This window comes from Macrobrachium rosenbergii, chromosome 42 (genome assembly GCF_040412425.1).
Source record: "Macrobrachium rosenbergii isolate ZJJX-2024 chromosome 42, ASM4041242v1, whole genome shotgun sequence".
In the NCBI taxonomy this organism is placed as follows: Eukaryota; Metazoa; Arthropoda; class Malacostraca; order Decapoda; family Palaemonidae; genus Macrobrachium; species Macrobrachium rosenbergii.
In genome coordinates, this window is record NC_089782.1 from 17,265,622 (window position 1) to 17,280,621 (window position 15,000).

Consider the following 15,000-nt stretch of genomic DNA (forward strand, 5'->3'; position numbering starts at 1 on the left):
ATATATATATATATATATTATATGCCTATATATATTTATATTGGTCACCCAATATGTATATATGCCTGGCACTTGACCAAGCAAGTACGATGTTGCTTAACTTCGCTCATAGTTTTATTATTATCGACATGTCCTTTGTTTTGTTGTTTTCATCTTCATTTCCAATTCTGTGGAGGGTTCGCCTTTATATGAATGTTCATTATTTGTACATGATGGTCATGATCAGAATAAAATGAGAGAGAAGAAGAGTATGATGATAATAATGGCGGTCAAAGTAAGGACCTTCATCTCGATTATCATGAACGTTAGTCAGTGGCGTCGCTATGGGGGGCCAGGGGTGGCCCGGCCACCCCCACAGTCAGATGCTTGCCCCCCACTAGTTGATATTCCCTTTGTAACTAAACTTTAATCCTTACAGTATTTGAAACATTTGCATATAGTAAAAAGAGCTGAAAATTAATTGAAAACTGAGCTCTATAATTTCAAATACATTTTTACTAATTACTAATCCTATTATTTTCCCTCATTCACATTGATATATACATTCGAGAAGAGTATATTTTACTAATTACAGAACTGATACATTAGTTTTATGTAATTTTCTTTGGACCCCCCAAAAAATATCTTGACCCCACCTAGACCCCCCAACTTACGGAATGCCAGCATACATAATCACACACCTTCAAACTTTTAGGCAGGAATGCATCGACCGTGAGCGAGAACACACAAAAGCGAAGACTAAACGAGATAAGACTCCCATCAAAACAAACGAGAGAGAAGGAGAGAGAAAGAAAGAGACTCAATGGCAATGATTCCTGTGCGCACCGCGATCTTCATCTGCCTTTGGATCTTCGCTGCGGAAAATGCGCTGGCCAAAAACCGCGCGAAGAGACAGTGTAAGTAGAGTACTTGCTTGTGTTTTCTCTTTTAGTTTTGATTTCTGTTTTAATTTGTCAGCATTTATAAGATTCAAGATTTCTACACGTTTGTGGTTTGGTAGTACTGTGCCTTTGATCCCAATGAACAACGAAAGTTTGCAAAATCTTAATTTTTCTCTGGAAAATGTGAATCGAGATTTTTATCAGGCCGTTTATCATAATAGGGGTGCTTTAGATAAAAACTGGACGAAGGTGCCTTTATATTCATATTCAAATAACTGCTGATTTAAGGAGGAACCCCCCCTTTAAAAGAACCCTTCCGTATAACACACACACACACACACACACACACACACACACACACATATATATATATATATATATATATATATATATATATATATATATATATATATATATATATATATATATATATTAAACTACAAATGTCATTTAATACCAAATTCGTTCTACATCGGGAATATCACTGAAGGGGAATTATAATTGACAGCCGAGTGGTTAGCATAGCACGTCGACTGGAAGTCGTTGAGACGTACCGGCGGCCGTTCGAGTCTTCCAGGTGCTGAATCACTGATCAGATGCAGCTTCCCTTCGCTGACATTCCCGAAGCAGAGAGAATTTTATATTAAACGACATTTGTAGCTTAATATTTGTTTATATAAAATGTTACGGTGATGTGAAGATATAGACACATGCACACACACATATATATATTGTATATATACATGCCCATTTTGTCTTAGTTGTATCGTAGCTTGATTTTGTCCCTGTGATTAGCCGACTGTAGCGGGTTTCTACCAGAGTGGAGAGGGGATTAGGTCTACCACCCTCATCCCAATTGACAGCTAATAACCGTCTTGACTAACCCCCTCCCCATGAGTGTTTATGACCGCATTCTTTGTATACATAACAGGTAGACAATGACATATGTTATAACGAGATCCGTTTTCTAGGGAGACAGCCACCTATGGGTAACTACACCTGATGATGTCATTGGGAGGAACTTCGTGATGTCTAATTACAGGAAGGGGAAGATACTCAAACGTCATTTGTCGAGTATCTCTCTCTCTCTCTCTCTCTCTCTCTCTCTCTCTCTCTCTCTCTCTCTCTCGTGCATATATGCAGCTAGCGCACACGCACACAGACACACGCATATATAATTTATATCCAGGACTTTTCGCTGATGTCATGATTACTCATATGTGTATCTATACAAACTTTATGCAAACACATACCACTTTCAAGATTGTCGTGAAAAGAAAGCTTCAGTCTTGATCATAATAATAACAGAAGCACTGCTCATGAGTAGCATGAGTAGCCGTGAGACACTAGAATTTTTTTTTTTTTTTTTTTTTGTACATAAGAATTTCATTCACGATTCAGCGTCTCTATGGTGAGCGTGCAACGAGTACCGTTTTTTTCTAACAGCTTTTCATTGAGACGAAAGTAAAAAGTTATATTTTTAGCTCGCTTAACTTGCAAGACGAGGTGGAGGAATGTTTTTCTTAATATGGTCATTCGATGCTTCCGTTTATACGTTGTTCGATAAAGTATCCCATCCGAAGCATGTTGGGAAACAGCCGCAGAAGCTATAAGAGAGAGAGAGAGAGAGAGAGAGAGAGAGAGAGAGAGAGAGAGAGAGAGAGACAGAGAGACAGAGAGAGTTCAATGCAGTTAAGATAATGATCTGCAAGCTCTTAAATGACTTACAAATGCAAACATAAGCATACATAGAAGCGCTTTCACGCCAAGAAACGCAATGTTTACATTATGATGTTCAATTGTCCACAACGAACACTGGAAACGATTTTAGCGCCTTGTTAAAATCAGGTCTGAGTCTTAGAGGTAGGAGCCCTCCGCCTCGCTGTTCAAGACTGGTTTCCTTGGCCTCCGGTGTAGCTCACTTCCTGCAACCCCTCCTGAAATAGGTATCTCCTCTGAGGTAGAGAACTCTCCTCATTAAAAAGTCAAAGCTCTATCGAATAGGTAAGCCTCCTTCCGAAAAGGCTTGATCTCCTTTGAAATAGTTGTCTCTCTTTTCCGAAACGGACAACTTTTCTCCTAAAATAGGTGAATCTTCTCCTGTTACCGGTAAATCTTCCGAAATACACAGATCTTCTCCTGGATGGGTCATTCTTCTCGTGAAATATGTAACGTTGTTCTCAAATCAGTAATTATCCTGAAGTAGGTAAGTCTCCCGGAAGAGGTAGCTATCCGCCTGAAGCAGTCAGGTTTCCTTCAGAATTAGGTAAATTTCACTCTACAATAGTAAATTTGCTCCGGAAGTACGTTATTTTCACCCTCAAATATGTAAATTTCCTCCGGAAATACACATGCATCTTGAAATAGTTAAATCTCCTGATTAAAGACAGTTGGATATCTTCCGCTGCGATTGTGTCTCCCTAGATGTTAATTGGTCATAATCCTTTCCGGTCCTTTGGGAAGAGTCGTCGACGACCATAGTTCGTGCGACGCCAGATATATAAACAAAGCCAGATCAGTCCTTTTGAGGGAACAATGCTCTTAATTTCCTTGAGGTCAACGTTCATGAAAATTCTCTTCTTCTTTTTTTGTATATTTCCTTCGTTCGATTTATGACACTTTATTTAGATCTTTAGCTGGTCCTCTGGTATAGTGGTTAGTGTCGTGGATGCCACTCAGATGTCGTGCGTTCGCGTCTCCCCCAGGGCGATGAAAAATCACTGGCTCTTAATCATGATCCATTAATAATAATAATAATAATAATAATAATAATAATAATAATAATAATAATAATAATAATCTTTCACTAGAATAGGTCATAAACTCTTGAATGCTGAAGGATGACATTTTTGTTTAGATAGCTGCCCCTTGAATTATCAGTTTCGATTTTTTTAATTTAAGGTCTTCGAGCTTGATTTAGGATTGGAGATTCATCTAATGAATGTATGAAAAGCTCAATTGAGCATTACTGCGCACGTCTTGTACTCGAGTTGTACCATCTAACACGCCTTCCCTCCCCACTTTAAGTCCATTTTGCACCTTTATTTACAACCACCCTAGCGCTCTTGAATTTCCGCCCCCTGGCTATAATTTCCTGTCAGTTGAGAGTTCTTCTGTATTCCCATTCATCTCTGGAGACTAACCTCCAGCAGGAGTAAAGATAATTTCATCCGAGGAGGTATTCCAGCATGACAACACCTTCGTCGAATTTTCTTGACTATTGCATCAGGTGTAGGGCAATTTTATCGTGGCTTTTAGATCTTCATTTGTCTTCAACTTCTTCGTCATTATCAGTCCTTTGTTTTTTTGTCGGCCACAATAAAGTCAAATTGTCCCTCGACGGTTCTTCCAGGGGGCTGACCTCCAGCAGCTACGCAGTTACGAAAGGATTAGTCTTGTAAACTCAGAGGTCCTTCTTCTTCTTCTTCTATTTAGCTAGCCTTATGCCAGCACGAGCAACTGGATCTTGTAATTTAAACTTAGAACGTATTTCTTTGAAACCATACAGAGAGATGGGGAAAGGGTGAGAGTGAGAGAGTGAGGGGGGAGAGAGAGAGATTCCTAAAATTTGGAAGATCCATGGCTGAGAGATGATAATACTGTATCCTGGAAAGCTGGCCGTGGCCTTGGCATTCATGAATTATATGGAAAGAAGCTTCTGGTGGAACTGATGCGACTAAGGAAATAGGCTGATTCTGACACGCACATATCCGAATGATCTACAGAACTCTCTCTCTCTCTCTCTCTCTCTCTCTCTCTCTCTCTCTCTCTCTCTCTCTCTCTCTCTCTCTATATATATATATATATATATATATATATATATATATATATATATATATATATATATATATATATATATATATATATATATATATATATTTTGCCTGAGGAGAGGGACAGTTCTGTCTCTGAAATATAGCCTTTATTTTCCACATTTAGGCGTTTTTATGGGCTCCTTATGTTTGATATATATATTATGTATGTATGTATATATATGCGTGTGTGTGTATGTGCAATTTAAACAAAAAATTTTACATAAAATCAGATGCAGAATGACTCATATAATAATGGTGATTTATACTGTCAGCAGGATAAAAAAAAATCATATCAGCCTCCACAGTCTTCATAAAATCCCACAACAATTCAATAACGTTTCACAGTGAGCGCTCCTCTGCCTCTTCACGGAATTCTTGCTCCATACTCCATACTTCGTGGAACAGTTTGCTTAGGATGCCACGTCTCGCTTGATATTTGACTGAAGAATGTTTTTGCATGATATCCCAGTCCTGCGTTGGAGTTTCCTATGTTTGGGGGACATTCAAGCACACTTCCTTCGTCGGCTCTTGCTAGCCTTTGTTCGTCTTGTTTTGTTTCGGGTTATTTATTGCTAACTACAATATCTATTCGACTTTTCTGATTTTTGTTGTTGTTGTTTATAATAATAATGATGATGATAATAATAATAATGATAAAATTTAAAACGTAATGTGTATCTAGCCCAGGGCCAGCATCTCAAACTACTGGCTTTTATATAAGTATGCAGGATGAAGGTACTTTGTCCCGAGCAGTTGCAGTCGGATACTTACGATTTAGAATGGATTGGGTCAGGTACTTGGTATTTGGAAGGGATTTAGTCAAGTACTTATGATTTAGAGGAGGTTCCAAATGACCCACTGGTATAGGAATGGTAAAAGTCAACATAACCCAGTTTCAGACGGAACTCAAGAACCAACACACTCATTGTCTTCAAATTTGGCGAAGATCCTTTCTAGCTACTTGACTTTAAGAGTATCGCGATTTTAGGAAGTAATACTGCCATGGCCATTGAGGCAGTATTCATCAAACTTTTTCACGCTTACCCGCCCGAGTTTATATACGAATATCTCTTAATTCACGGAAATAACGAAAGAATAGTTTTTAAATTCTGTAAGGCTCCCAGGAGCAAAAAAAAAAAAAAAAAAAAACTCAGATTAAAAAGAAATTTATTGCACAAACTTTAAAAAGTATATAGAATAAAACTAAATTTCCATACAAGCTGCTTGTAACTGTTAGAAAGCTTGAAACAAACTAAATTTCCATACAAGCTGCTTGTAACTGTCAGAAAGCTTGAAACAAACTAAATTTCCATACAAGCTGCTTGTAACTCAGAAAGCTTGAAACATGCTCTTCAGATTTAGCAAGCTGTGCAGGACAGACTCAAATGAAACTGATCAATATTTTACTCGTTCTTAAACTGATGTACTCGCAACGTTGGAAACCCGAACGTAACTGTTCAGTTCTTTAGCGTCTACAATTTTTAAATAGGCAGACTCTTAATTCTTCTTCTTCCACATCTGGACTAAGAGATGATATCCGCCAAGTAGGATTCCCTAGTTTTGGTTCTCGTCAAAATCCCTCTTGGTTGATGAGATTGATTATATCCACTTATTTATTTTAGGTTAGTGAAGATCTCTGATTGTTAGATTTTGGTCTGTTTTATTCATTAAAATGGAAATTTGTTATTCTGTGCCCATCCATATATTTAAATAAAGGAAAAGGAACACCGTACATGCGCAAACGCAAGTATGTATGTATGCATGTACGTATGTCGTTTATACCTCGTGTATTCCCGAAAATAACGAAAATAAAGAGACGTCAGCAACTGAGAGTCATGTTCGCCATATATGGCAGCGCCTTGAGGTAAATAGTTATGTTAGTGTTGTAAGTCCATAATTATTTCACGGTAAAAGGAGAAGAAGAAGACTAAGAGGAGAAAGAGGAAACAGAAAACGAGGGAAAAATGGAGGGAGGCGAAACATCCGAGGAGTGATCATAAAGTTTGTTTATAAGTCACAGATTTTCTCAAGGTAAGTGGTTCGTAAGCCCCCTTGGGGGTTGTACCTACCCTGGGAGGTCGAGGGGGGGGGGACTTGGTTCCGGGGTGCTACCCCCGCCTCACCTGTCATTGAGAAGACAATGAAAAGCTGATTAGTTCCGCGTGGCCATAGAAAATGTCAGATTCTCATATTGCATCAAATCTTTCCCAATTTGTTTCGTATGGGATTGCCCTCGTTGCATCGTTAATTCCCATAGCGCTGCCCTCTGGCCGAGTGATGATTATTGTAGAGTTATGATTTACAGTAACTTTTCATTGCTATGTCGGAAGTGCCTTGAAGATGAACGAATTCAATTGAAAATTTACTGAATCTGCAATAAATCTGATGAACTTTGCAACGCTGCCATTGAATTCAGAGATAATTCCACAGTAAATGGAACAAAATATTTTAACATCACATCCACAATTGGTTGCACACAATAATAAATCCATTAAAATTACATTAACTTCACTAATACAGCAGTAAATTGTCAGATATCAAAATATATAAAACCAGCAATAAATTGGCTTAAGTCAGTATTAGGATGGCTGAAATCACCAGAGGAACGTACTGAAATCAGCATTGATTAGCTAAGATCAACAATTAGTCTGGTTGAAATTAACAGATGAAATTCTCAAATCAACCTTCAGTATTTTTTAATTACTAAAAAATTATGAAATTAATCATAAATTTGCTAAGATGAATAGCAACCTTGTTGGCGCGAGCGAGAAATCGAGTGAAATTAGCAAGAAAAAAAATGCTGAGTTCAGCGAGAAGGCATCTTTCAAATATGGCTGAAGTTGATGTTCGAATTGGTAGTTCTTCATTTCTTATAAACCTGTTTCATGTCCATATTCAGTATTATAGTCGCATTTTTGTTCCTTATGTAGATAGTATTATTACTATGAAATGCATAATACTTTTCTTGATAAAGGCTGAGCACTTTGCGCATGACTATTTGCCAAAACAGCTAATGTTTTAACTGCACTTTTTCTTATTCCTCTCAGCAAGAATGCGGTTTTTCTCGTCTCGTTAAGATGCATGTGTGCATGTGTTTGTGTACACATGTATAACGGCACACACATGTATGTTCGTAGAGTTTTATCGTTGAGTGTAATAAATGAAAGAGATGAGGGGAGTTCTTCCCTTGCTGCTGTAAGAGAGTGAACGAGTCTTCTGTTCGTCTTCCAGCTATCGGAACACCTTCATAAATCTCTCCTGCAGCGTATAATTTCGTAGCAGTCGCCATGAACACCCCCAGCTTCTCCCCCACCTTACGGGAATCCCAGACTCTACCACGGAGTACTTTAGGGGCAAATCCCTCCGCAGTACGCCATCTGCCATATGGGTCCTTATAGTCGTCCCAAACTCAAGGCGAGATCCACTTCGCTGTTTTCGGGTCTTATTGCCATTTTATTTTTTCCTCTTCCTGATTTGTTCCAAGCGATGGATGGACGCCGGATGTTACAGCGACTGGCGCCGGCAGTAACTGCATGCAATAAGAACTTGGTTTCAGAGACAAAAACAACAACAAATATTGTTTTCTGACGAACAAGGATGTTGCGAAATTCTTCGAATAGGAAAAGAGAGAGAGAGAGAGAGAGAGAGAGAGAGAGAGAGAGAGAGAGAGAGAGAGAGAGAGAACCTACTCAGCATAGCATTCGACCGAGGGACATTTACGTAACAACGTTGTTCTTCCTTTATGCAGAGGTGCACAAATGTTCATTAACTTATTCTTAAAAGACCATCGGGGGCTATTATTGCTTTGGACTGAGGTGGCCTTCTGCCAAAAATGCAAGAGGAAGCAAAAGGAAGGTAGCAGAATCGAGGGGCTTAACCACGAAGGAAGTGATTGACCTTCAATCTCCATAGGAAAGAATGGTAATACAGTATTAAACAGTCAAAAAAAAAAAAAAAAAAACAGAAGAAAAGTTAAGTATACCTTAGTTTAACCAGACCACTGAGCTGATTAACAGCTCTCCTAGAGAGGGCTGGCCCGAAGGATTAGACTTATTTTACGTGGCTAAGAACCATTTGGTTACCTAGCAACGGGACCTACAGCTTATTGTGGAATCCGAACCACATTATAGCGAGAAAAAAATTTCTATCACCAGAAATAAATTCCTCTAATTCTTCATTGGCCGGTCGGAGAATCGAACGCGGGCCCAGCAGAGTGCTAGCCGAGAACGGTACCGACCCGTCCAGATAGAGAGAATTCCAAAGCTTGAAAGAAGAAGGAAAGAGACAGCCGTTGAACCTTGCAACCCGGGTGTCAAAAGACAACAAGTAACATAATTTACAGATTGTGACGTGACTGAGCGCAGAGTAGGCCTAAATGCCGTAAATAATATTTTACACATAAGCTTCAAATCGAACATCGTTGTGGGTGACGGCATCAGTTCAGGACAACGTATGTAAACGGCAGAGTGGATGCTCCACTGAATTATCCTATCCGAGTGACGTTCCCGTAATTAAAAAGAGATAACAACAGGCCTAAACTAGCCTCCTGGATCGCCTGTTTGTTTACAGTGCACTGAGCATCACGTAAAAAAGTACCCATTAGAAAACCGGCTTTTAGGACGTTTCTGACAGTTGGACTGGTTATGCGTAGGTCCTATAACACTTCATCAGAGCAGCAACTTGTACTAAGCCCTCTTGAAGTAACAAGGACGGTGATGCCTTCAGACTGATGCCTAATTATGTACGTATCGGTCGATGCCTAATTATGTACGTATCGGTCTGAAAATGCTATTGTATGATATCAAAGCAACACTGTATAGACGATTTTCTATGGCAATGAAGGATTGTTTATTAACAAAAAATTTCCCGGCTTACTTATCAGAAAGCTTCAGTAAAAGATCGTCTGTTACACAAGAATTACCATATAGCAACAGCACTACAGTGAATGATTGTTCATTGCCACAGAATTCCAAAACTTTTGGTGCATAGAGACTAAAGGAGAGGGACAAGAAAATGAAAATGTATGTGTATATACCGTAGAGTTTAGTATTAAGGCTCACGTAGGGCCTAGAGATGAAAAGCAGAGAGAAATAACTTTATGTGGGCGCTTCACGTGTGAGTTTGCAAGAGGAATGCAGCCATTATATATGACCTGACCCGTGCCCTGAAAAATATATTATAAGTCTGTTAACCTAGGCAGCAAAATATGTACCTGAGCTGTGTTGCAGGCAGGGTGGAAAAAGGTTATGGGGCTAGCAACCTCATCCCACACTTTTTTTTTTATAAAATGAAAGATAGACAACTAATGGAGTTATCCCTCTAAGGTTAAAAGGTATATACTGTATATACATACACACATATATATATATATGTGTGTGTGTGTATATATATATGCATTCACACACAGTGTGAGTAGGTGGTTCAGTGTAATGCTGATGGGGTTTCTTTGTAAATTTATGTAGTGAGTAACACTTTGGAAGTTTTCTGTACGGGTAATTTCATGACTTAGCAGACGAAGTTTGAATATGGCAGTGGCCAATGAACTTTATATCGGGAGGCATCCCTACTTAGCAAATGATATATACGTATACACACACACACACACACACACATATATATATATATATATATATATATATATATATATATATATATATATATATATATATATATATATATATATATATATATATTATATATATATTTACAGACATATGCTTCTTGAGGGACAGCTTTCCTTTTCTATATCATCTAGTCTCATTGCAGAATTAGCATAGCCCTGACATTTTATTGTATAGTGAACTGAAGAATATGTTTAAAAATCACATATTTTCCATTTTGTATCTCTTACAGTCAGTGTCAGTTTGGGCCCGATTTCTCTAGGAAGCTTCGGGGGCCCTGGAGGGGGTGGGGGGGAAGGCGGTGGAGGGAGCCAAGAGGGCGGCAGACAGGACAACCCCTTCAACAACATCTTGGGTCAAGCTTTCGGATTTTTCAACCAGTTCGCCAGACCGCCCAACAATAACAATCCGGGAGGAGACGGAGGCAATAACCAACAACCTGGAAATGTGTTGGGCAACGTCAACGTTGGAGGAATTCCAGTTCAAATAACTTCCCAAAATGGCGGCTTCGGAGTAGCAATCGGAAGTGAGTGCACGGTCCATTTCGTGTATGTCATTGTTTTTGCTCGATTGCAGCTCGAAAAGTACGTTGCCTTCATAACAGATAATGCACTTTTGGTACAGGTTACAAAAGCAATTAATTGACATTACTTTGTTTAGAGATATTTATAGCCTAACCGTTGGCCTCCAATTACCCCATCAGACTGTAACAACAACAATGGCGGCTGCGAGCAAGGGTGCCGGATGATGCGAGGTCGAGCCAGGTGCTTCTGCCAGAACGGGTTCCTCCTCCGTCAGGACGGGAGGACCTGTCAGGACTTCGACGAGTGTCAACAGGGCAACGGAGGCTGCAATGAGATCTGCAACAACACTCCGGGGTCCTTCGCCTGCAGCTGTCGCTCGGGGGTGCTCCAGCCTGACCAAAGGACCTGCAGCGGAGGCATCGGACCTGGACCAGGAGGATTTCCAAATTGTAACATCAACAATGGTGGATGTCAACAAGTAGGTTCACTTTAAAGCTCAAAGTCCTTGAAGCAATATCATAACAAATATTATAATTATTCTTATTAATGAATGCAACGAGTGGGAATAATATCGGAACATGGTCAGTTCATGTGGCCATTCATCTGCACGAAACAGTTTCCTCTTTCACAAAAAGTACTATGTTAATGTTCAAATAAGAAAGTTAATAAATATAAAAGATGTATAAAAAGAATAGCTACGAATATTGTAAATGAAAATTATATGTAGGGCATAATTGCTGGAAGCTTAGTTTTGGAATTTAAATCGTGAGCAGCATTTCAGACAGTAAAGCAAGAATTGGATTCCTTGTATCAGTGAAAATGCGGTCATATTTGAATGCTAGAGAGAGAGAGAGAGAGAGAGAGAGAGAGAGAGAGAGAGAGAGAGAGAGAGAGAGAGAGAGAGAGAGAGAGAGAGACTCATCACCAAACTCCACTTTTACTTCATTTTATTCTTCTTTCCAGCTGTGTCTGCAAAATGGAATCTCAGTCCAGTGTGGCTGCACGCCTGGTTTTGCCTTGGGCCGGGATGGGAGGAGCTGCCTGCAGGTTGACGTCTGCGTGGACAACAACGGAGGATGTGCAGATATCTGCAGCGTCGATGATGGCGGGAACAGGGTCTGTTCCTGCTTCCCTGGAAAGGTAAGACAATTCAGAAGCTATGCGAACTGTGTATGGGCAAGAAACTTATGAGGTAAAGTAAATTTTATGGTCTAGAAAACTCATGAGGTAAAGTAAATTTTATGGTCTAGAAAACTCATGAGGTAAAGTAAATTTTATGGTCTAGAAAACTCATGAGATAACGTAAATTTTATGGTCTAGAAAACTTATGAGGTAAGGTAAATTTCATGGTCTAGAAAACTTAGAAGGTAAAGGTCACATATATATATATACAATGGCTAGAGAACTTGGAAGATAGAGGAAACATGTAAAGGCTAGAAAACTTTGAAGTTTAAAGAAACATGAAAGGGCTAAAGAACTTAGAAGGGAAGTGAAACTAAGCGTTAAAACGTTTGGAAGACAGGGGAAACATGAAAGAGCCATAGAACGTAAATGGCAAAGAAAACATTTTGGATCTAAAGCAATGAAAAGGCAGAGGAAACATGTATGTGCCAATGAACCTAAAAAGTAAAGACATGTAATGGCAAAAGTGCCTAAAAGGCAAAGGAAACATATGAGATAGAGAAACTAAAAGGCAGATAGCATATGTAAAGGCTAAAGAGCTTAAAAATTATAGAGCACCTAGTTAGCAAACAGGAAGAGAACCTGAAAGGCAGAGAGAGCCAGTAATAGCTGGAGAATTAGAGAATCTCAAAAATGAAAGAACCGTTTAACAGGCTACTAGAGGAATAGCAAATGAAAGAGATCAATGAAAACCTGGAAGAGATCTGGAAACAGTCTTTGTTAGGGTTACTGAATTGAAGAGTGAAGACCTGGAAGAGTAAGAGAACAAGGAGCGTAAAGAGAGCATTTTATATAAATCCTGTGACGTTTAAAAAGTAACAGCATCAGAACAAAACTGAGATGGAATAGAGCTAATCTTCCGGTCACGTGAAAAGAGAACACTAGATAAGCTGTAAGGGAAAGAAATTAGGAACATTAAGTAAATCAAACGACCAGCTTTTTTGCAGGTTTGTTTCAGAACTTTGCATCGTCGTAACGCTTCCTACTGGACAAGAGGGACAGCTGCCCGTGTGTTGGACATGAGACTGAGACAGGGACTTCTTCGTATTTAAAAGTAGAGACGCATGCCTATCTAATGGTTCATCAACAGATGAACTGACTTAATTAAGTGTGGATCGTATTCCCACAGAAACTGCGAAGAGATGGGTTCCGTTGCCGAGATGTGAACGAGTGCAATCAAAACAATGGAGGCTGCGAGCAGATCTGTCAGAACACAGATGGATCATTTGTGTGCCAGTGTAACCAAGGCTTCACTCTCCTTCCAGGTGGAAGGTGCCAAGGTAAGGCAAAAGATTGTGAGAACTGTTCGGCATCAGGACCAGTGTCAGATGGGCTCTTATGAGCACAAGAAGACTCAGGCGTATTGAGACGAGAACTCTGAGACGGGAGGATGGAATTTGGTGGAGATTTGTGGTAGTGAAAGCATAAAAAAGATATAGTGGTGGAATCTCATAAAAATCCTTTGCTTCGCATGGCATAGGAGGAAATGTAATAATAATAATAATAATAATAATAATAATAATAATAATAATAATAATAATAATAATTATAATAATAATAATAATAATATTATTATTATTATTATTATTATCATTATTATTATTATATCTTAGGCGAGCAAAAATTCACATGAAGTAAATCTAAGAGGTAATGATGTTACAAAGCAAACTTCCATAAAATACAATGTCCATATGACACAAAAATAGAATAAAACAAGGAAGAGAATGTAACAAATAAATGGGAATGAGATTACAGACAAAGAAATATCTGTAAACATAAGCAGAACTTGAGGCGAAGGGGCATGAAGCTCTGAAGTAGGATTACATCCTTACCCCATTGCTCGCTCAGAATCTTCTTCTCATTTTTCATTTTGCTTTCAGCAAGTCAAGGACCGCAGACGACCCAGTCACCACCTGTTTTGCCGCTCACATCTGAAGGTGAGTTCATCCTGCGTGCAATTCTTTTTGTTTATTTATTTATTTTCGTATGTAAGCAGCAGTTTCCGCTTTGAACAGGAAATTCGGGAAGGATGAGGAATATAGCTTCCTGCACTCATGCAACGCAGGAAGCACAACCCTTCATTAAGAACGGCAGTTTTTTCCTTTCATTCCTGACTTTTCAAGACTCGATTAAGGGGCGTCTTTCCCAGTTCCACAACGCTACACAGTTGACCATGTATGGCATTTTATCATTATTATTACTTTTATTATCGTTTGTAACAACAGCAACAATAAAAGCAGTATTATTAGTTGCGGTACTGAAAATATATATTTCGGATTTAATTCCCCTTCTTCCATCTTTGTGCAGAGTGCGGAATCAACCCAAAGAAGAACCCCTTCATGACTCGTATCGTCGGAGGTCGTCCAGCCGATCCAAAAGACTGGCCATGGATGGCGGCTTTCGTCCAAAGATCCGGTACAGTCACTTACTGCGGTGGCACTCTCATCAGCAGTTTATACGTGCTTACTGCAGCTCATTGCATGAAACCGTAAGTAGTTTTGCTCTACCAGTTTACATGAAACTTTTCAACACGTATGGTGTGCTGTAATGAGTTGCATCAAGTCTCGTCTCTTTCTTATATAGAGTTCCTCCCTGTTCTCCAGATTTTCGCAGAATGAAATCTTCGTTCGACTCGGAGAATACGACTTCTCCAACACTGGCGACAATCGCCCCTCAGATTTCAACGTGGCTGAAGTTCGGATGCATGAAAGGTACAGCTAGTTTTAGCATATCTCATTTCAGACAGCGTTTCTTGAACACCTTGAGGATAAATTAAATATGTTTACTTATTTGCGATATGATAATCATCTTCAGTAGGATTATATCTAAATAAAAAAAGGAATGGAAAAGTCACATGCTATCGCATTGTACAGAAGAACTCATAAGATGAAATTCTTTCAGGTACAATTCGAACACCCAGGAGAACGACATCGCCCTCGTCAGGCTGGATCGAGTAGTAACCTTTAATGAATTCATC

At 39.2% G+C, this 15,000-nt stretch overlaps 1 protein-coding gene across 2 annotated transcripts in view; it reads left to right on the top strand.

The window, feature by feature from the left end:
• The window catches only part of LOC136828005 (coagulation factor IX-like), a 23,601-nt gene that overhangs the window by 7,523 nt on the left and 1,078 nt on the right, over positions 1 to 15,000 (top strand). For both annotated transcript variants that reach the window (XM_067085618.1, XM_067085619.1), the window contains exons 2-10: positions 695 to 896; positions 10,550 to 10,843; positions 11,021 to 11,319; positions 11,805 to 11,981; positions 13,153 to 13,303; positions 13,904 to 13,960; positions 14,331 to 14,511; positions 14,627 to 14,734; positions 14,925 to 15,000. The exon at positions 14,925 to 15,000 is cut by the window's right edge and continues 61 nt beyond it. In XM_067085618.1, coding sequence (XP_066941719.1) covers positions 803 to 896; positions 10,550 to 10,843; positions 11,021 to 11,319; positions 11,805 to 11,981; positions 13,153 to 13,303; positions 13,904 to 13,960; positions 14,331 to 14,511; positions 14,627 to 14,734; positions 14,925 to 15,000 — 1,437 coding nt within the window. In that variant the 5' untranslated portion in view covers positions 695 to 802. The remainder of the gene's footprint in view (positions 1 to 694; positions 897 to 10,549; positions 10,844 to 11,020; positions 11,320 to 11,804; positions 11,982 to 13,152; positions 13,304 to 13,903; positions 13,961 to 14,330; positions 14,512 to 14,626; positions 14,735 to 14,924) is intronic.